The sequence below is a fragment of the Ips typographus genome, linkage group LG13, assembly GCF_016097725.1.
Source record: "Ips typographus isolate SLU linkage group LG13, UJ_Ityp_2.0, whole genome shotgun sequence".
Lineage (NCBI taxonomy): Eukaryota > Metazoa > Arthropoda > Insecta > Coleoptera > Curculionidae > Ips > Ips typographus.
In genome coordinates, this window is record NC_138434.1 from 2,608,005 (window position 1) to 2,631,384 (window position 23,380).

General features: G+C 37.2%; 2 protein-coding genes across 8 annotated transcripts in view; one reads left to right on the plus strand and one right to left on the minus strand.

Moving 5' to 3' along the window:
* CalpA (calpain A) overlaps positions 1–23,380 on the plus strand; it is a 149,385-nt gene that overhangs the window by 84,525 nt on the left and 41,480 nt on the right. The window lies entirely within an intron of this gene.
* On the minus strand, positions 9,773–18,673 carry LOC145736972 (uncharacterized). The gene is made up of 8 exons (XM_081991538.1): positions 18,533–18,673; positions 18,297–18,480; positions 14,757–16,114; positions 13,316–13,612; positions 13,003–13,256; positions 12,151–12,953; positions 9,975–12,089; positions 9,773–9,922 (listed from the first exon to the last, which is right to left on the minus strand). Exons 1-8 carry the CDS (start codon positions 18,578–18,580, stop codon positions 9,849–9,851), a joined length of 5,133 nt encoding a protein of 1,710 aa, XP_081847664.1. The 5' UTR covers positions 18,581–18,673; the 3' UTR covers positions 9,773–9,848.

Sequence of the window (23,380 nt, forward strand, 5' to 3'; positions counted from 1 at the left end):
GAGCTTACCAGTTAGGTTAGGTTTAACTAAGTGAAAGTTACACTTATCCAGGCTTATCAAACGCAGCATTTGACAGGCTGTCAAATTTGCCATTTTGGTCATGATCTTGACGACTTCATGAGTATTTTTTTCAAAATTTTCACTCTACTGGTTCCAGAGATATTTACACAAAATGGAGGCATTAGTGAAACTTTCACTTGGCTTGACAATGGAACTTTCAAAATGACGTCAAGTTAACAGTTACAAGGTTAAAGCCTTGAATTTTTTACAAGATAGCTTGGGCTTTCAACGTGACCACGCCTCTAATCAATCTGATTGGCCTGGTTCAGTAGACACGCCCTTTACAAGCTTTGTCTCAGTCAAATGCAGAGTAAACTAGCTCGGTTTTCTTTCTTTGAAAAATAAATTAATTAAAACAAATTGCTCTGTAGGGCGGTATTTAGGACAGTTTAACCAATAAGACTATTGGAATAATTAGCGGGGCGGGGCTTTTAAACGGACACGCCCCATAGGTTAGGTTTAACTAAGTGAAAGTTAAACTTATCCAGGCCAAGAAAGAAAAACAAACAAAACGCGTTCGACGTCTAAAGGCGTGTTTACACCCCCTTTTCGGGGGGGGGGGTGGTGTAAATCTCATTTGTCACGTATTGAAGAGGTGGCTCGGGCTCTAAAAAGAACGATCTGTTTATGACGTGGTGCTTTTCCTTAAGACTGCCCTAAAAGTGATCTTAAAGAAACACGAACGGAGATGATATATTATTAGGGATGTTTTTACAAAGGCGGCAAAATGGAGGAGGGTGGAAACAGTATTATGAGTAAAATCAAACCTTAGTCTTTTGCGGGGGCTGCAAGTGACATTTCCGCCCTGCTCAATAATTTGATAACGTGTTATAGGGTTGTAAATATTAATTTCCAGCGTCAATTGATTTACACCTGTCTGTATACAACACAGCATATTATCGTAAATTTCACAATTCGCACCATACAGGGTGCAACAACATTCGAATGCACAGACGAGTTAATTTAGCGCCCTAGGGCATAAATCCCTATACCGGACTGGTTTAATGAGTGCCTTTAAGTCACGCGATCATTTTCTGTTATCTCTTATGAGTTATGGATTAGTGAAAAATCAGACAGTTGAATAACGATCCTTGTTTTCCAAGATATTTTAAATTAAAGCGCCTAATTTATTCCCTAACAGTCGAAGCGACGAGGGTAGGGAGTTTTAAAACAATGTAAAACAAATAGAATTTTATAAAATAATTGCATATTTAGGAAACAAAATTAAATGGACGGTACTGTTTCAAATCGAATTCTGCTTTATTGTAATTCCTTTGAAAATTTAATATTTTAATAAAAGCTTTTGTATATATTTTGTCATCCTTTTTAGCAGTTACCGAAATCACGGTGAATTGCTTTAGTTTAAAACATAAATTATTTTTGAAAATTACAAAACCATGCTCCATCACATTTATCATTTAAACGATTTTACATGGGACACCTTGTATACTATTACGTAATTAAACTGCGCAAATTCTCGGTAACAAAATGACCTGTAATATGCTATGCAAAATGTAATCAGTTTCTGAAATATTTAAGGATTCTAACCAATCATAGAGACCTAATTCCAGTTCAAACCAATAGTAACAGAGTATGGCTTAACAAGGGTGTGTCTAACTCATTGACTCCGCCTTCTTCCGTCCAATCATAGACAGGCGGAGGCGTGACGTGCGGCCAGAACACACCTCCAAATTTCCTACTAGCGTTTGTGGTAAATATTTGATTCGAAATAAATACAGAGTGTCTCAATCATTAAAAAATTATGTTTTTTTTTTTTTTGTAAAACGCGTTGGCGCCAAATTGACAGTTTAAAGTTTACAACCTTGATTTTTTAAGCAAGACACACCAACTTTATTATTTAAACGATTTTACACGGGACACTCTGTATATTATTACGTAATTAAACTGCGCAAGCTCAAGGTAACAAAATGACCTGTAATATGCTATACAAAATGTATATTGTTTTTGAGATATTTAAGAATTCTAACCAATCATAGAGACCTAATTCCAGTTCAAACCAATAGTAACAGAGTATGGACAAGGGTGTGTCTAACTCATTGACTCCGCCTTCTTCCGTCCAATCATAGACAGGCGGAGGCGTGACGTGACGCCAGGACACACCTCCAAACATTTTCACTCTTATGGTTTTTTATTGACACAAAATGGCCGTATTAGTAAAACATTCGCTTGGCTTGACAATACAATTTTCAAATCAAATTTAGTCCAGACAAAAGTATAAGAGAGTAACCCTCATCATAACACCGTATCTGTACTTGAAATGTACAGAAAGTTACACTAATCTCAGCCACATGACATTATCTATAATTGCACATCCTCAGCATATTCCCGGTTAATTATCGGATGCAAATTGAATTTGATTTGGCCCAGTAACTCTCCTGATAGAGCCGAAACCAGCTTGAGATGTTACAAAGCCATTTTCCTGTACCTCTCTGGAATTTTTTAATATTTCTCTTGCCAAATTCCACTCTTTATGCAGTCTCGGTGTATTTAATTTGATTTTCAGAAAATGTAATTTCAACAAAACCTGGTTGTTTGCGAGGGTTACGGACGCGCATTTAAATGACTTTTGTATATGACCGGAATTAGTCGTAATTAGGAAACGGTCTCGTCAACTTGCTAATCGGGTTTCCGCTAAATATTTTGTGTATCGCCTAGGTCGATTCATTTATTTTTCACATCTCGCATACCCCCCGAGGCCTTAACGAACCGTGAATAATGAGATTTATGGATATTCTGATAGGCAACACAAACGGGTGACGAGCAGATTGACAAAATCGCTCTAATGGCCTAATTTATTCTCTAGAGAAAAAATGTTGCTCAATTTTTTTCATGCCCCAACCAGAAAAAAACTTTCGTTATAATTTGATGGTATATGACGCACATTTTGTTAAATTACTATCGTATGCCCTTAAATTATGGAAAACACAAAAAACGCACAAAACGTCGATTTCATCCTCTACAAGATTGTATTGAAGTGTTTTTGCCCTTAAGAGCCTTCTTAAGGAGTTACAAGGTCAAGAAGTGACTGGATGCACCAAACTCGTTTTTTAAAATAACTTCATTTTGACTGAGAGTAACTCTGTTATTTAAGGAGCTACAGAAAAGAGTAAGGAATAAAAGTTGTAGAGAATTTTATTTTCTATAAGATTGTATTAAAGTGTTTTTGCCCTTAAGGGCTTCCTTAAGGAGTTACAACGGAAAAAATTGACTGGCTTCCCCAAACTCGTTTTTGTAAAATAACTCCATTTTGACTGAGCGTAGTTCCGTTAATTAAAGAGCTAAGAAACATCTTTTTTTGTATGATCATCTGGTTAGTAAACTCCGCCTCTCGCTTAGATGGAGTAGGCTCCGCCCCTTGAGTAGGTGATTACTAAGCTCCGCCTTCCAAATTGAGCCACGCCTACAAGTAACCCTAAAAAGGTATTTTAAGCTCCACCCACGTATTTATCCACTTATAATAGCAGAAAAATAGATAAAAAACCATCTTAAATTAAAAAATACTTGAAACAGTTTTAGAAGCTCCGCCCATTGGTGGACAAACCACGCCCGCCTTTGTTTGTGTTGTGGTTAATTCCACTAAAATATTTAGAAATCTGTCTAATGAGACGTATTTAACACATGTTCTAACCAATCAAACATAAACACAAATCCAGCGCCTTGAAAGAATGTGGTTGCACTCCAAGCCAATTACAGGCCAACCTAAACCAATCACAGTCCAGGAGACATGTCTGCTGACCAATAGGAACTTAACAAGGCTTGAAATAGGTGTGGTTATCTAACTTTTCTATTGTTTCATGTATTGTCTCCTCCTTCTTTTCTGGAAGGGGCGTGGATTAAACAAAAGAGCATAAACAGGGGCGTGTTGCTTTGGTTTACTAAAAAACGTCAATTTGGTTCAAGTTGTCTTGCAACAAAATTAAGGAAATGACGGTTTTTGGTTTTAAAACTAACGTATTGTTTGACAACACCAACTGATGGACACTTAAATGTAAGCCACACCTTAGATGGAGTAGGCTCCGCCCCTTGAGAAGGTGATTACTAAGCTCCGCCTTCCAAATAGAGAAACCCTTGCTCATTTTTCGACTTATGATAGCAGAAAAATTGATAATAAATTAACAACTAATTCGAACAGTTTTAAGTCTATTTAGCAAATAATTTTCTAGGACACGTTTCTAACTAATGCAAATATTTAGCCACACCTTTAAAGAAGAGGAAACGCCTGTATTTAGTTATGATTGTTAAACCACGCCTTTCACAGTAAGCTTGTTAGTTCCTGTGTATGGACAAATTGATGCCCTCACGCCCAATCATAGGTTGTAAAATTCAAAAGGCGTGGCTTTAAGTCACTAATCCCAGTTTAGTGGAGGCGGTATTAATTAAGGCGCGGCTTTATTAAAAGATTTTTGTAAGCTCCACCCACTAATTTACTCCTCCCCTTAAACTAACAAATACTCAAGAGAGTTTCAAAATCACTTTTACACAAGTTTGCCATTTTTCTGACGTAGTCAACATATTTTTAGTTCAAGCTCTAAAAAACGTTGATTTTTGACAATTTGAGAAATTGAAGATGCTAAATCTGCTCAAACCACGTCCATTACAAGAAGGGAGAGATGATTGATACATGTAGCAATGAAAAAGTTATGTAACCACGCCTATTTCAAACCTTGTTTCGTTACTATTGGTTTGCAGACACGCCTTCTGATTGTGATTGGTTTGGAGGTTGGTCTGTTTGGATTGCAACCCTTTTGGTCGAATATCTTTCGAATTTTTTAGTTGATGCTTTAGTAGTTAACTAGTCAAGTTCTTTGTCCAGTTTAATGGGCGGAACTTTGCAATAAAAATAAAACCGAGTCCAAAAGAATTTAATTTGCTTCTAATCCCTCCCGTTCGTCCACGTGAAACACGAAGACGAAGATTATCTAATAAAATTTAAATGAAACGGCGTCGAAAAGTTGCAACAGAAGCATTTTTCTAATAAAATTCAGCCGGGAAAGTTTTAAAAGTTAAGAGGCCCGTTTTCCGTGAATTATGAGTGGGGGGCAGATCTAAAAAGATTACTCACAATATTTATCTCGGCAAGAATATGAGCGAAAGTCCAATTTTGCCAGTATCTAGGCAAACTTTAAATTGAACTTGTTCTTGATCTGTGCTCAACTTTTTCCGCTCGAAAAACCGAATTTTATTGTGCCAACCCTGAAATTTATTACCTTCACATAAATTGCGGCTTATCTATGTTTTATTATGATTTTGGACAATTTTAAAATTGCAAAAAGTACGATTCGGCCAGAGTATGCATTATGTTAATAGACTGATGAAGAAAGGGAGTTTTGGAATTTTTCAACATAATCAAAATCAGTTTTTTTTTAAATAAAATCTGCGGGATAGATTTGTGATTTTTTAGGTTGCAAGCAATGTTGCCAGGTCTACCGTTTTTGTATTTCTTCTACTGTTCTCCTGTTTTTGTACATATTCTACCGTTTTTAATTACGTAATTGCCATTATGTTGGGTGTGAAACTTTTTATATACTTTTTCAGTTTCTTGAATAGGAGATTTAATAAAGATTCTAAAAATGCACTTAAAACAGTCATTTTCTCCCTCTAAGGGGGTTTTAAAGGCGACTTTGCCCCTGACTGTCTTGTCCTCTGGCAGTTCAAATTTTGATACCCTTTTCCTCCCTAATTTTACGGTATTTTGATGTGTTTTTTATGTCATTAGATAGGAAATTTAATGGGGATTACAAAAATGTGCTTAAAATAGTCATATTCTCACTTCAAGTGGGGTTTTCAGGCAATTTTGTTGCTGAGTGTCATTTCTAACTGTGTTTCTGGCAGTTCAAATTTTGATACCTTCTTCCTCCCTAATTTTACTACATTTTGAAGTGTTTTTTATGTCATTAGATAGGAAATTTAATGAGGATTCCAAAAATGTGCTTAAAATAGTCATATTCTCACTTCAAGTGGGGTTTTCAGGCAATTTTGTTGCTGAGTGTCATGTATAACTGTGATGTTGGCAGTTCAAACTTTGATACCATTTTTCTCCCTGATTTTACAGGATTTTGAAATGTTTTTTATGTCATTAGATAGGAAATTTAATAAGGATTCCAAAAATGTGCTTAAAACAGTCATTTTCTTACTCAAAATTATTCTCTAAAACCACGTGATGTCTGTCACTAATAAATAAAATTTTACTAGAATTTGCAAGAATAACATTTTAACACAGTTTTCGAAACAAAATATTTTTTCAACATTGAACAGTTATTTCCAGTTAAATAGTGTTCTGAAATCACGTGACAACTGTCACTAACGTCAAAACAGCCAAACCATGCTCAAAAGTTGCAAAAATCAGGATTTGGAAAAGTTTTCTTGCAGTATTTGATATAAAACGTGTTTCTGAGATTTATGACAGTCATTTTGACAATTGTCACGTGACCGTCCAACTAAATAGTGCTCTACAATCACGTGACAACTGTCACTAACGTCAAAACTATCAAACCAGGCTATAAAGTTGCGAAAATCAGGATTTAGAAAAGTTTTCTGGAAGTATTTGATATAAAACGTGTTTCTGAGATTTCTGACAGTTATTTTGACAATTATCACGTGACAGTCTAGTCTAGCTGAATAGTCTTCTTAAATCACGTGACAGCTGTCACTAACGTCAAAACTGTCAAACCATGTTCAAAAGTTGCAAAAATCAGGATTTAGAAACGTTTTCTTGCAGTACTCGATATAAAGAGTGTTTTCGAGATTTATGATTTTTGACAGTGGTCACGTGACTGCCTAGCTAAATTATCCTTTAAAACCACGTGATATCTGTCACTAATGCCAAAACTTTCGCAAAAAATCTAAAATTATGGAATAAGTATGCTAATACAGTGATGAAGGATGGGAGTTTTTCAATTATGTAAGTGAACAAAATTTAGATTTTTCAGACAGTTTAAGCATGGCGTAGAAGGTAAATTCCTGATTGAATAAAAGAAATAATAACGTCAAAATTTCCATTTCTGGCTCGTCTCGTTTCGAACGAAGATACAACATTTCCGAAAAGCTGAAGTGCACTCGACAGCTCGGTAAACTGAAGCGGTTCATAAATTATATTCACCTCGTTAAACTGTAATATTTTCCTTTTTAAACGTTTCCAGCAGATTTCAAGCTTGTAAACTGAGAAAAACTACTCCTACAATAGATAAAATCGTGACGGAACAAATCGCAAACAGATAAAAGCCATTTATACGAAACAATACCTCATCGTAGTCCATTTTTTACGCACTCGTATCGGATCGAAGGTACAATGGCCTGTCAACGAGTTGTTTATTGCCCGCCATCTATTTCAGAACGAAATAAAGCGTCCTGTAAATCCTCCCCACTACCAAACTGAATGGGTTTCCGATATTCTTTATTAGGACAACGTAATGTGTGATGGGATTTTTATTATTGTGCCTATGCAACCTAAAACAAGATTTTTATAGCAGAAAACCACTAAAATGGGAAGGTTTTTGATTGAGTAGGCTCCGCCCCCTTCAAGACAAGTCACGCCCTCTTAACTTTACATTCCACGCCCTGAAACTTGTAACACCCTGCTTCAAATATCTTATCGTTCCTTTTAAAACCACTAAAGATCAGTATTAAATAAACACTGAAATGAAAGCCACGCCTTTGATTGAGTAGGGCTCCGCCCCCTTTAAGACAAGTCACGCCCTCAAACATGTTTCGTTTAGTTTTAAATCACATTTTATAACAAAAATAGAAAGCTTGTGGTTAAGCCACTCCTTTAGATTACATCCCATTAGGGCGGAGCCTCTAATCTTCTCCACAATATTTTTCAAAAAATCCTCGTTGAACTTATGTAGGAGTTATTGCGCGTTCAACCCGCTTTTATTAAGTGTCAAAACAACTAGAAACGTAATGCTTTCATTTCGACGTTAAGCGGCTTTCGCTGAAAAGGAGGAGAAAAAAAGTGGAAAGACAAGACAGATCCACTTCCACTATCACCGTCGTGAAACCTAAAGACATGTTTAGAGGGAGTTTTCCTGGCTTGTTTTCTGTTTATTTTTTGCTTTCTATATGGTATAGAGCTTAATAGATAACAGGCTCTAAATAAAAAACAAGTTTCTTGCTTGTTTTATACAGAAAGTTCAGTTTTAAAGAAACTCCATTTTGACTGAGCGTAGTTTCGTTATTTAAGGAGCTACAAGAAAGTGTAAAGAATGGAAGTTGTAGGGAATTTCATCTTCTACAAGATTGTATTAAAAGAAAGAAAAATTCCAATTCCTTAAGGGGTTACAAGGCAAAAAAGTGACTGGATGCACCAAACTCGTTTTTTTTAAATAACTCCATTTTGACTGAGAGTAACTCCGTTATATAAGAAGCTACAAAAAAGTGTAAAGAATGAAAGTTGTAGAGAAATTCATCCTCTGGAAGATTAACTTGTTTTTGCCCTTAAGGGCCTCGTTAAAAAGTTACAAGGCCTGACACTCCGCCTTCCAAATAGGGCCACGCCTACAGGTAACCCTAAAAAGGTTTACTAAGCTCCACCCACGCATTTATCCACTTATAATAGCAGAAAAATCGATAAAAAAATCAGTTTTAGAAGCTCCGCCCATTAGTGGACAAACCACGCCCTCCTTTTTTGTGTTTGACTGATTCTACTACCAATCAAACATAAACACAAATCCAGACCCTTGAAAGAATGTGGTTGCAGTCCAAGCCAATTACAGGCCAACCTAAACCAATCACAGCCCACGAGGCATGTCTGCTGACCAATAGTAATTAAACAAGGCTTGAAATAGGTGTGGTTATCTAACTTTTCTACTATTACATGTAATGCTTCTCCTTCCTTTCTAAAAGGGGCGTGATTTAAACAGAAGAGCACTAATAGGGGCGTGTTGTTTTGGTTTACTAAAAAATGTCAATATGATTCAAGTGGTCTCGCAACAAATTAAGAAAATAACGGTTTTTGGTTTTAAAACTAACGTATTGTTTGACAACACCAACAGGGCAATGATAGACACTTAAATGTAAGCCACGCCTTAGATGGTGTAGGTGATTACTAAGCTCCACCTGCCAAACAAAGCCACGCCTATTGGTATCCCTTGCTAAACCTTAAATTAACAACTAATTAAAACAGTTTTAAGTCTATTTAGCACCTAATTTTCTAGGACTAATGCAAATATTTAGCCACACCTTTAAAGAAGAGGAATCGCCTATATATTTAGTTATGATTGTTAAACCACGCCTGTTAGAGACACGAATCATTATAAGTTCCTGTGTATGGAGTAAAAGGTTCGACAAAAATGTCAATTGATGTTCACACGACCAATCATAGTTTGTAAAGTTCAAAAGGCGTGGCTTTAAGTCACTATTCACAGTTTAGTGGGGGCGGGATTAATTAAGGCGTGGCTTTATTAAAAGTAAGCTCCACTCACTAATTTACTCCTCCCCTTAACCTAACAACTACTCAAGAGAGTTTTTAAAATCACTTTTACACAAGTTTGCTACTTTTCTGCCATACTCAACATATTTTTAGTTCAAGCTCTAAAAAACTGTAAAAACAGCAGAAATATAATTTTTTTTATTGCTAACGTAAAACAGTGGTTACAGAAAAAAGGCGTGGCTTGAACCAATCACAGTTTATGGGTCAGGTTAATGAAGGTGTACCTTAAAGAAGCCACGCCTTCAAACTTAAATAGTCATGTTTCTAGAGACCAACGAAGTTTTATTCCACATTATTCCAATACATTTGAAAGTTACAAGGTTACAAGGAAAAAGTTTCATTTTTTCTCCGTATCAGGGTTCTTCAGTAACTCATCCAGCTCCCTGAGCAGATTTTCAGTTTTGAGTTTTTCTACAATCACCTCCATGAAAACCACTAAAATCACACTTGAATCTTGACTTACCTAAATCCTCAGCACTGGTGATGCTCTTCTCCACTTTGGTGAACAACTCGTTGAAGAAGCTGTAATTTTTCGGGTAGTTGTATTTGTTGTAGGCTTCGATGGAGATTCTCCAGGCCCTTTCCAGGATGTTTTCCCTGCTGGGCAACACGTTGGTGTAGCCGAAATAGGTTTTGGAGTAGCTTCCATTTTCGTAGCACAATTCAGACAGGTCCACGTACTTGCACACCTCCAGGTCTAAGGACATCTTCATTGCTTGTAGATCGGTTTTGTTTTTAGTGAAGACCGGGAACTGTTTTTGTGAGTGGGATTTGCTCCATTTGAGTTTGCGTTTCTGGATTTCAGCCTCCTCTAGAATGCGATTGATCTCTTCCAGGTTTTTACAACTTTTCGAGGAGTAGTTGCGGAAGGGTTGAGTGCTAAAGTTGCGGGTAGTTTTGGTGCAGATGGTTGATTTGGGGGGGTCGGAGCATACTTTGCACTCCTTGGAGACGTCCTGCAACAGGTCAGGGGGGAGGCATTTTGGGTCTACAGCCACCAAACCGGCTGCTTCAGCCGCCTTTTGGGCTTTGTTCTTCAATTGGGCTTTCTTATAATCACCAGGTTGGGGACAGTTGGGGCGGGCTTTGAAGTAATTGACCACTTTTTGCCACAAAACCTCCATGTTAGTGGGTTTTGGTTTTGGTTTGCATGGTTTTAGTGCAATTTTTTTGCACGGGTCTGGTGGGGGAGGGGTTTTAACCACTGGCTTTGCGACGCACTCTGGTTTTGTTGGACATTTTGGTTTTTCTGGTTCGGGTGGTTTAGTGCACTTTACCTTGCAGATACAGTACTTTTCTTCCTCTGGTAGGTCACATGGTATACACTTCATGCACTCGATCATGCACTTGTCAAACTCGTCTAGAGGAGTGTGACTGCAACAGGTTACTTTCTCACTCTTGTGCTCACGCACAATGCACTCTATTGAGGGTTTGGATTCCTCCTCCAGGTTGCAACCTATGGTGACTCCTTCGTTTGCCAGTCCTTCCCTGAATTTCCGGTACTCCGCAGCCATGGCACGGTCGATACGGTCCTGGCTTGGGTATTCCTTCAGTACAGTGGGGGGTTGTAGCAAGGCATAGCTGGGTTGGAGGTTTTCCATTTCCTCAAAACCGCAAGGGGGTGGGAGCACTTCGTGCTCCTTACACTCTGAGAAGGCGGGGTAGGGGGTGAAGGGTTTGGAGCAGTCGTTTTCTAAAGCAACTTTGTAGCACTGGGGGTGTCGTTTAGTGGTGGGGGGGCAGTTGTTCAGAGTAAATTTAGGGCAATTTTTGTTTATTTTCAATTTGCACTTGTCACCTTTCCCTCCTTTACACCGCATGTCTACTGAATGTGTGTTGGAGAATCTTCTTCTCCTTTCACACAAGTAAGTGGAGAAGCCTATTTTTTTCTGTTTTTCTGCAATCTTTTTCCTTTCGCTTAAAACGTGGTAGTTCCTAATCTCAATTCTGCCCATTGCAGTGCTGAAGCTTCTGCGAGTCGACTTGAGTGTTCTGGGTGGCCAGCGTCCAAGCTTCTTCAGCTCCTCCTTTACCAAACAGTCCCGATTCTCCTCCTTAAACACCTCGCGGCTCTTCATCAGCTTTAAGGGTTCTCCAAAGTCCTGACAGCTTTGGGTCACACCCTCGTTCTCCATGCACAGCTTCGCCCTGATGCACTCCTGTTCTTTCAGCAAATCCAACTTGCCTTGACTTGGTGGCGGGGAGATTAGCAGCTCGGGGGGGCGGATTTCAAAGCGAGGTTGCATTTTCAGGTACTTTTCCTTGTCTAGGGGACACTCGGTGAGGATGTCTTCCATTTCTTCGTCCAGACAGTCGGAGAAGGCGGGAAAAGGGGGTGGTTTTCTGCTTTGGTTGCTTGATTGGAAGTCCCTGTAGCAACATCGTCGATTTTCGGTGGCTTCGCAGGTATCTTGGGTGACACACGTGATTTGAGGGTGTTTGGTTTTTTCTTCTGGTATTTTATCGCATTTTTCGCTTCCTTTCGGTTTTTTGCACGGGTCAGGAAATTTGATTTGGAATATTTTGGTGGTGTAAGGCTGGATGAGTTGTAGGGGTAACGGATTGAGGGTCAGAAAAGCTGAAAGTTAAAAACTACAATTTAGAAAAGGAAATTTTACGGTTGGAGGGTCTTACCTTACCTTTAATACCTCCCTTGGATTCACAGGGTGGTATTTTACTGGCCTTCTTTTTATCCCCCAACACTTCGTGTTCCTTCTTGTATACTGGGTGGAAGCCGTACTGTTTCCTATTACAGGTCCATTGAGGGGTTTTAGTTTGTATAAAAGGTTGTACACTTCTGTTGATATTGTCCGAAAAAGCTGCGTAAGGTGAGTCTTCTTTTTCGCAACAAACTGGCGCCCTTTCGTAAGGGCAGAAATCCCTTTTGTCCTTAGACTTGCACTTGTCGGTGCATGATAACTGTCTAGGGCATAAATTCCTGTTAACTAGGGACTTCATGGAAGGTTTGATTTTTTTGCAAGTTTGCTTAGCTTTGCACTGTTTCGCCTTCTTCAAATCCAGCTCGCTTTGTTTGGTTGATATCGCCCTCGAACTGACCCTTAACGTGGGTCTTTTGGGCTTTTTTAAGCTTTGGGCAGCCATTGCGTTCGCCTTGGCATCCTCCTTCTTCTCCAGCTCTGCCGTACAACTGGCGATGCTTTTCAACACATGCTTGAAATCGATTTTGTCAGATTTTTTCGGTTTGAAGAGCAACTGATCCGCTGACGTTGCCTTGGAGATCTCCAGCTGATCGAGCATTCGAATCAACTCCATGGAGGTGCGTTTCTTGGGGTGTTTCTTCCCCTTGAACTTCTCCAGTTTTGATGTGGTTACGGTCACTGTGGGACTAGGAGCTTTGGTTGATGAAGTGTTGAGCTTCATTTGCTGGTAGAGCTTCATGGAGGAGCCGGAGTTGCTGCTGAATCTTCTCTTTGACCCGCTCCTAGGAACTATCCAGTTTACTCGAGTTTAACCAAAAAAAGCAAACTTACCGGTAATCCAAGGGACCACCTGCAGCAGTTTCGCAAATATTCGGTTTTCTACAGGGTTTCGGTTTCTTTGGAGGATCGCAAGGGTTCCTATTATCCACACATTTAGCGTCCACCTCCTCACAGACTTCATCCGGATACTGCCAACAGCCCCAATCGGCCCTGGGGAAGCTGTCGCAAGGATCTGGCACTATACACTCCTGGGGTTCATCCTCGCACACCAATCTCTTCAAATTCCAATCAGTCATTGGCCTATCCTGACAAAATCACCCCGTTTCAGCCCTTCAACCCTTCAAATTTAACAAACGGAAAATACTTCACAAGGGCAATCGCCTGGGACAAACTTGGGTAACTTTTTACGTTTCAGCTTCAGGCCATCATCAGCCCTTTTCACGAGAGAGCAAGGCGGGGGGGGTGGACACGTCCTGGGCGGTTCCGGCACTCTTAAATCCAAACGTTTAATGGGCGGAGCCACTTTAGGTGGGGGCGGTTCCACGCAAGGACAGTCCACTCCCATTAGAGGAGGTAGTTTTTTCGGGACCACCTTGTAACATTCGTCCGCCCTCGGAGGACATGGAGAAATCACTGGACACACCCTAACTGGTCTACAAACCTAAAAAAAATATGAATTTGTACAAATTAGCTTATTTCACCTTGAAATGTCAAAATAAGAGCGTTGCTACCAATTTCCTTAGCTACAAGGAGAAACGTCATCAAATAAACTGAATTAAAATGAAAATATGATTCAAATGACAGAATTAATCCTAAACGAGCCTAAAACATTCCAAACCAGCCTTGTAAGCTTTAAATCAGAAAACCAGAAACAAGCCTAAAATCTTTCTTAGGGCAAGAAAACCAGACTAAAACTAACTGGATTACTCTAAAATTCCTAGAATCAAACAAACACCCAGTTTAAAGTTGTTTCAAACTAGTTTAAAACTGCTCATTAGCCTAAAATTAGCTTACAGTAACTGAAAATAAGCCTTAAATACTCCCAGCTAACCTAAAGTACTTTGAAACTGTTTTAAACCAGCCTAAAATAGTAGATTAGCCTAAAAATGCTGAAAATCAGCAAAGAAAGACTAAAGCAAGTTCAGCAAAGCTAAAAATCTTTAAAGCTGTTTCAAATTAGTTCAAAACTGCTGATTAGCCTAAAACTAGCTTACAAAAACTACAAATGAACCAAAGAAGCCTAAACCACGTCCAGTCAACCTGAAATTCTTTCAAACTAGCCTAAAACTGCTCATTAGCCTAAAATTAGTTGACAGTCAATGAAAATGAGCCTAAAATACTCCCAGCAAACCTGAAGTACTTTGAAACTGTTTTAAACCAGCCTAAAAGTGTAGATTAGCCTAAAAATGCTGAAAATCAGCAAAGAAAGACTAAAGCAAGTTCAGCAAAGCTCAAAATCTTTAAAGTGGTTTCAAACTAGTTCAAAACTGTTGATTAGCCTAAAATTAGCTTACAGTAACTGAAAATGAGCCTAAAATACTTCCAGAAAACCTAAAATACTTCGAAACTCTTTTAAACCAGCCTAAAACTGTAGATTAGCCTAAAAATGTTGAAAATCAGCAAAGAAAGACTAAAGCAAGTTCAGCAAAGCTCAAAATCTTTAAAGTTGTTTCAAACTAGTTCAAAACTGTTGATTAGCCTAAAATTAGCTTACAGTAACTGAAAATGAGCCTAAAATACTTTTAAACTGTGTTAAACCAGCCTAAAACTACAAATTAGCCTAAAATGAAAAAAAAAATACTAACCTCTTCTGGGGTACATTTGGGTAACCGTTTCAGTTTGACGCCGTGCAAAGGGGGTGGTTCGACGCATTCGCACTCCTTGGGCACGTACGGTTTCAAGGGTTTGTACTTGTAAGGGTTCCCGTCGTCCGCCCGTGGTGTTTGACAGGGCGGAACGTGACAGACCGGTTTGGGCGGATCGACAAACTTAAACTTTAACCGTTCCAACTTGGGATTGACGGTGGGCGGTGGTATTTCCACGCAGGGACAATCCTTAGCCACCAGTTTGGGCAGTTGTTTGGGGGTGATTTCCAGGCACATGTCCGCCCGATCGCCGCATGGTTTTGGTTTGTGACAGTCCCTGTATTCTGGTCGAGGGGTGCACGGTGGGGGTGACAGTTTGACTTTTGACGGGAGGTACACCTTCTTCGGGGTGGCGTCTTCTTTTTCGCATTTTTGCGGTTCGTAGGGGAATTTCGGGGTTTTCTTCAACGTTTTCATAATTGGGGTGCAAATATCTTGACACTCGGGGTTGTACTTGCGCGTTTTGCTTGAGAGGTTACTCTTAGATCTGGTTGCTAATCTGGTGACTTGGAGGTCTTGGGCGGCTTCCAAAATTTTTGAAGGTTTCTTCAAACAGCTGGTGCAAACTTTCAACCCTTCTGTAGGAATGACAATGTCACTTTTACAGGCCGTTTCCTTGTTTTTCAGTTTTAGTTTGATTAAATCAGAGTAAGAGGCTTTGTACAGGGTGGATCCTAGACGGTTCGCCTCCTCCTTGCGTTGCTTCCTCATTGCTGGGGTTGATATGGTTAAAGGGTCAGTGTGGAGGGGGTCAACCATGTTGGAGGGGATCACTTGGTACATTGGTGGGGAGAAATCTAAACGTTTTGATTGGGTCTGGGCCCAGTGCTCTGAAGGGTGTCTACGTGGATACAACTGGGTTGGTTTGGGGAACTTCAAGCTCTGCCCCCTTTCACTCCTCATGGAATCGTCCTGCACTAATGTGCAGTAGTTCCTTTGCCCTGTCTGGTACTCTGAGCTACTCCGTACAATTTTCTTGGACTTTTTCGGGCATTTAATAGCATTGGTAGGTCTAATCAGCATGGGGGAGTACAAGTTCTCCTGCGATCCGTACGGTTTCATTTGGCTGGGTTGGAGGTGGACGTATTGGTTCATTTTCTTCGATTTGGAGGTAAAAGCGTCAAAAACTTCACGACTTTTTGAGGGACGTGGCCTGGCCGCCTCCAATTCGTACTGTTCCAACGTTTCGAACTGGAGAGTGTCCGGTTTTGAGGTGAAACTCTCCTCGTTCGGTTGTTCGGGAATGCTTTCCCTCCATCTGGCCTCTTCACTCTCATTTTGAGTTTGTTGAGTGGTTTCTACAGAAAAATCAACTCTTTAGGTCATCCAGAAGCTGAAATTTCGCAAAAACCCTGAGATTGACAGTATCTAGTAACATTTTGAGAAGCGCTGAAACTACAATTTGATCTCTGGGTTCCCAAACTGTCATAAAACAATACACTTTAATCTGAGACACCCTGTATCTTGTATGAATTAGAACTTAAAATTTTGATACGTATAAGGTCGAAATTAGCATGAAACTCCTTCACCTTTTAATGGAATTTGCCATTGAAATTCACATTTATGGTAAGCCATTTTGATCCTAATTAACATGGATTATTCACTGAATTTGTAGGGTTTTCAAATTGACACTTTATAGCCAAATTTTGAGGTTACAAAAAAAATTCAAATTGGCAACGTTGCCTTCTTTTATTAAATTAAACCAAAAAAAAATTACTGAGTTGTCAGATTGTCACTTTTAAAGAACAAAACCAAATTTTTAAGTTGCAGTAAAAAATGAGCAGTGGCAACGTTGCTTTTTTTTAGTTTGGTAAATTAAAAAATTTACAGTGTTGTCAAACTGTCACTTTATAGAGCAAAGCAATAACAACTTTTTTGGATACAAAGAAAAAATGGGAAATGGCAACGTTGTCTTCTTATCAGTTCGTTGGACTAAAAAAAACACAAATTTACAGTATTGCCACATTGTCACTTTAAAGAAAAAAATTGAAAGTTACAGTGTTGTCAAATTGTCACTTTATAGACAAAAGCGATATCAAATTTTGTGGCAACAAAAAATTGAGTTGGCAACGTTGTTTTTTTTTTAATTTGCTACATTGAACAAATAAACTTACAGTGTTGCCAGTTGCATGCAATTAAAATGGAATATTGTGGTAACCAAAAAATGTAAGATGCCAACGTTGTCGTCAAGAAAAAGAATTTGAAGTGTTGTCAGATTGTCACTACAAAGACAAAAAAAATTAAGGTTACAAAGTGAAAATAAGAAGTGGCAACGTTGTTTTAATTTTAATTTCCTTTTTTTAAACAAATATATTTACAGTGTCACCAGATTGTCAATAATAAAATCAACTTTAAACTTTGCAACGAAGAAATGAGAGGTGGCAACGTTGCCGCCAAAAAAAATAATTTGCTGTGTTGTCAGATTGTCACTTTAAAGACAAACATAAAATCAAATTTTCGGGTTGAAAAAAAAAAAACAATAAAAGATGGCAACGTTGTCCTCTTTTCAGTTTGTTTCATTAAACAAGTAAATTTACAGTGTTGCCAGATGGTCACGTTAAGGAAATTAAATAAAATATTGTTGTGATAAAAAAATGAGAAGTGGCAACGTTGCCGCTAAAAAAAATAATTTGCAGTGTTGTCAGATTGTCACTTTGTAGACAAAAAAAAAATTGAGGTTTCAAAGTAAAAATAAAAAGTGACAACGTCGTTTTTTTAGTTCGTTTCATTAAACAAATAAGTTTGCAGTGCTGCCAAATTGTCACTTTATAAACCACAACAAAATTAACTTTTAACTTTGGAAAGCGCAAAATGGGAGTTGGCAACGTTGCCTTATTTTAAGTTTGTTACATAAAAAAAATAATGTTGCCAGATTGTCATTTTTATTATAGACAATCATAAAATTCCATTTTGAGTTTGCAAAGAAATATTGACAGGTGACAACGTTGCCTACTTTTAATTTGTGGCATGAAAAAAATTGCACTGTTGTCAGATTACTACAAAAAGTGTCAAAATAATGTTTACAGTGTTGCCGGATTTAAAAAAAATATTTAATTTCACTACGACAAATCAGGAAAAAATGTTTAAATTAAGTTAAATACTTTTGTATAAGTAAGTCGAAATTTGCATGAAACTCTTCAGTATTTCAACGGAATTTATCCTTTAAACTTAAATGTGTGATAACCGATTTTAGTCCATATTGATGTGATTTTTAGATGAATGAAAAATTTGGGACACTCTGTATACCAACAGACTATCTAAAAATAAAATAGACCTAAATAATCTACAAAGATACGTATTTTGCAATTTTTGGTTAAAATTAATAATACGTGAGTTGAGGGGGTGATTAAAATTCACTCAGTGCACGTAAGGTCGAAATTGGCTTGAAACTCTTTAGCGTTTTAATGGGGTTTGCCGTTGAAATGGTAATTCGTGGTGAGCGATTCTGGACCTTAATGAAAAAGTCGAGGAAAAAGTTACCGTAATATTCTTTGCTGAAACACAGCGTTCTGGCTTGTGGTTTTCCGGTTTTGTCGCGGTTCTTTTCAGCCCTTGAACAGGACGCGGCCCTTTCGGCGACCGCACTAGCGTCAGACCGCAACCTTTGAACTGGAGACAGTGAACGAAAAGCCCTTTCCCTATAAAGGGACGACAACGCGTAATCCTGCAATTTATTGTTAATATAATTATGCTTGGTAGGGCAAAAAGGGACTTACGTTAGGGCATTTCAGGCCGGGCAGTTTCGACACTAGATTTCGTATCATTTTACGGAAATTTTGCTCGGTTTTTGTGATGAACTTGGGGTGACTTTTACATTGCTGTTTGACGCTGCCTATCTCTAGGGAATGTTGACTTTTACCAACAATCAACCACCAGTCAGGTGGTTAATATGTATGGTGTGGTCCAAAATGACTTTCCCTTCCCCCCAAACTTGAATTTACCACTAGCCACGCCCCAGGACCAATTAAATAGCAAACACGCCCACTTTACCAGTCAAGCTAAATTTGATTGGACATGTAGTCAGGCTCCGCCCACCCCCCATCACCAATCACTAGGTGACCCAGTACAAAGTGTTTCAAAATCAAATTTTAACATAAAAACTAAACTTTTGGCAAAAGTTTACAGATGACTTTGTACAATTTGGCAATAAAGCAGGAGGATTTTGGTGTCAAAACCAACGAAAGCTAAAGAGTTAAATTTAAAAAAAAATCACAGTTAACCTACATTGTCAAAGCTATTTTGGGTAAAAATATCAAGGTCTTAACCTAAAAATTTAATTTTTGGTGGTACTTCAAAGGTTTCTTTAATTTTTTTACAATCTGGTTGAAATATCTTTTAACGGTACGGAAAACTGTCAAAAAATGCACGATAGAGACTTCGAATTGGTTTATAACCTGAAAATTTGATTTATTTTGTTTAAATCGATATTATCATTCAATTTCGTTATTCGATTATCATGTAAATTTTATTTTAAATTACAATCTGGCAACACTGTCAATTGAGTTTTTACTGTTTAAAACTACAATTCGGCAACACTGTATTTTTTTTTATTTTAAATTGCAATCTGGCAACATTGTAAATTATATTTTATCTGCTTAAAATTTCATTCTGGAAAAACTTTGAAACGTAATTTCTTTTTCTTATAATTACAATCTGGCAACACTGTATTTTTTTGCTTAAAATTAGACTTTGGCATCACTGTAAACTTCATTATTTTTTTGTTATAATTACAATCTGGCAACACTGTATTTTTTTACTTGATATTATAATCTGGCAACACTGTAACTTTTTTTTGGTTAAAGTGACAATCTGGCAATAGTTTCAATTATTTTTTTGCTTAAAATTAGGATCTGGAAATAAGTATTGGTTTTAAATTGCATTCTGGCAACACTGTTTGGTATCAATAATAATAATAATAATAATGTTTATTTATTTAGCCAAATGCTATATACAAAAAACGATTAAAAAGTAAACAGTGTAAACATATAGTACAAAATATTCAATAGAATTAAAATACAATTTACAATACAATACATTTTAAAAAAAATTTAACCGATAAATCCATGAGGCGACTACCTTACACGTTGGACAGCACATAATTCCTCAACATTGTACTAAAATTTTTAAAATTATCACAGTTTTTCAAATCATTTGGTAGCTTATTGTACTCAGATAGTCCTCTACATAAGATGGAGTTTGACATTTTGTTTGAGCGATACCTATCAACTAAGATAAAATCGTTACAATTTCTTGTTTGATAATTATGAACGTCCTTAAAATATGTTACTCTATCACAGATATAGGCAGGTAGTAATTTATTTCTTAATTTATAGAGAAAAACATAGGCATCATAGATAATTCCTTGTTCAACCGACATGACATTGGCAACACTCAACATCAACTTTACAGGAGTGTATCTGTTACATTTTAAAATTGTTCTTAATGCTCTATTTTGAATTACTTGAAATTCATTCATTTTGTAGTTTGGCAAATTGTACAACAATGCAGAACAAAATTTAAGATACGGTGCCGCCAGACAGTTATACATAAGATACTTGGTATACATAGAAAGATTTCTGCCAACTCTATAAATAAATCCAACTCTTTGTGAAAATTTTCTCATGATATAGTCAGCATGCGGACGAAAAGTTAGTTCAGAATCCAACATAACTCCAAGATATTTAATTCTACTTTCATGTATTAACCTGTCGTTGTTGATTTTAATGTTTATGTTTTCTATATGAAGACTACGCAACATACATTTTTTCCCAAATATGCAAAATTTAGATTTCGAGGTATTAATGCTTAATTTATTTACACATAACCATTCAAAAATGCGGTCCAAATCACTGTTAATTGTCCCAGCCATTTCACTTACATCATTTCCAACTACATATAACATTGTATCGTCTGCAAACAACTCAATATTACTACCATTAATTACGCTAACAATGTCATTAATGTACAGTAAAAATAATAAAGGCCCCAATACAGTTCCTTGCGGCACCCCATACACTGTATTTATTGGATTAGACACACTGTTCTTAAATCTGACTTTTTGACTTCTTTCAAATAAGTATGACTTGAACCAATTCAGAACTGGACCCCGTATTCCCAACTTTTCCATTTTCTTCACCAATGTAAATCTATCGATAGTTTCGAAAGCTCTTCTAAAGTCCAGAAACACAGCCAATACAAAATTACCACTGTCCGCAGCTTTTAGGAAATCATCGCATATATTAATTATCACAGACTCACAAGAATGACGTTGTCGAAAACCAGACTGGTTAGACACCAAAATGTTATTACCATCACAGAATGACTGAAGTTGTTCTTTGACCACCATCTCTAGGACCTTCTCATAGACAGCGACAGTATTAATCGGTCTAAACTCCACATGGTTAGTTGTGCCTGGAATCTTTGGAACTGGAATCACCGTCGATGTTTTCCACTCTTGCGGAAAGACGCCAGCAGAGAGTGAAGTATTTATAATGTCTAGGAGGCGATTTCCTATCACACAGAAAACGTCCTTAAGTACACTAGTTGAAATTCCAGTTTCCCCACCGCCTACGTTTTTCATACCATAAACATGTTTCTTTATAGTTGACAATGACACACTTTCAAATTTAGAAAACTCAGTAAAAGTGGAGATGGCTGTCATAGTATTTTCTACGCCATTAAATTGTGGAATGACGGACACAATATCGGCAATACTATTAACAAAGTATTCATTAAATCGTTTAGAGATCAACACCTCGTCTGTACACACTTCTTGTCCAAATAAAATTTCATTAGGGACCTCATTGTTTTTTCCAGGAAGAAGGACTTTTAAATTTTTCCATAGCTCTTTTGGGTTTCCCTTATTTTGATCAATCATTCTATGAAAGTAGTTATCCTTTTCGATTTTTATTTGTTTCACAATCTGATTCCTGACTCTTTTTAAATTCATTCCAATTCTCCTTTGTCTTCTCATAAACCGCCCTACGATAAAGTGTATCTCTCTTTTTCATTAATTCTTTAATTTCCGTTGTTATCCATTTTTTGTCTGAGTATTTCTGTTTGAACTTAACTTTCTTCATAGGGCACATTTCATCAAGAATTTGGCTTATGCTTTCTGTAAAATTATTTGCTAGAACATTTACATCTACTGTATCATTATTATAAAAGGTGTTTAACAATGAATTTTGTAGGTAATCTGTATTATAATTTTTTGTGCACCTTTTAAATTGTGTTGTTTCAAAAGGATATTCTTTCGCTTTTTCCAGATTAATTGACAACAAACAGTGGTCTCCAATTCTGGGAGTTAAATGTACTGTGCACTTTAAAGACTTTTCATTTGTAACTATAAAATCGATTAGGGTTTCACTTTTGTCAGTTATTCTGGTTGGAAAATTGACAATTTGGGAAAAACCATTTGAGTAAATAATATTCGTTATTTTGTCAGCATAGTATGACGTGTTTAAAAGATCATAGTTGAAATCCCCCATAATAATGTTAGTGCCATCAATGTCACTTACCCTGTCTAAGTAACTAGTAAAGTAGTCCATGAATTTAGCATTTTCTAGTTGTGGTGGATGATATAGTACACTACACAAATACTTCTGACCTTCTATAACAACTTCAAGGGATAACATCCAAACATAGCCTTGAACAGACTCACTCGTTTTGAGTCTATATTTAATGTCACTTCTCACCAATGCCATCACTCCACCAGTTCTAGGGTTCGAAGATAAGCACTGTTCAACTTGATAACCGCCAACTTGAATCTCTGAATAATCAATACTCGGTGTTACATGTGTTTCCGACATAAACACTAATTTAGGTTTCCAGTCATTAAGTAAAACGTTGACATTGTCTTTGTTGTTCAAAAAGCCCTGGCAATTAAAATAAACAACACCGGATGTGAAACTGATCTCAGTATCTAGTTGCTATTTCTTGAATTTATTCATTTGCACCTGTTCACAACGTCTATACACATCACAGCTCTGCACATCCCAAACTACATGATTGGTGTCCAGTTTTAATCCATATTTAGTGTTTGACGTAACACAATTTATACATTTGTTTGTTTTATTATTACAGTTTTTCAGTTCATGGTCTTCACTACATCTAGGACAAACAGTTTTTTCTTTACATTCTTTGCTTAGATGACCATATCTACAACAATTTAAACACCTTAAAATGCCATAATCACTGTATATTGGACAACGTGTCCAACCAATACTAATTTTTTCCATTACAGTAAATAATTGGTAAGTCTTTGTATCTACTTCCATTATGATATTAAATCTTTTGTTAAACACATTTGATTTTCGCAGAATCTTTAATTTAAAATCAGTTTCTTCCCGGTGTTGTATATGGTTTTGTTTAATTATTTTTTCAACAATTTCTTCATTTTTACGATTGTATTCCTCTTCTTCTATGCCCACAACTTTCACTCGATGTTCCTTTATTTTTGGACAATTCACGCTGTATTTGTCACCAAGTTTATTTTGTATTTCAGTTTGAATGTTATCTATATTCTGTTGACCACTGCAATTAAGAATAACACCACCATCTCTGGT

Coding starts and splice junctions, on each gene's coding strand:
- LOC145736972 (XM_081991538.1), bottom strand. CDS start 18,580: ATGATACGAAATCTAGTGTCGAAACTGCCCGGCCTGAAATGCCCTAAC. Junction 16,115..18,296: donor TTTCAGCAAAGAATATTACG/GTAACTTTTTCC, acceptor ATTTTTCTGTAG/AAACCACTCAACAAACTCAA. Junction 12,954..13,002: donor GGTGGTCCCTTGGATTACCG/GTAAGTTTGCTT, acceptor GATAGTTCCTAG/GAGCGGGTCAAAGAGAAGAT.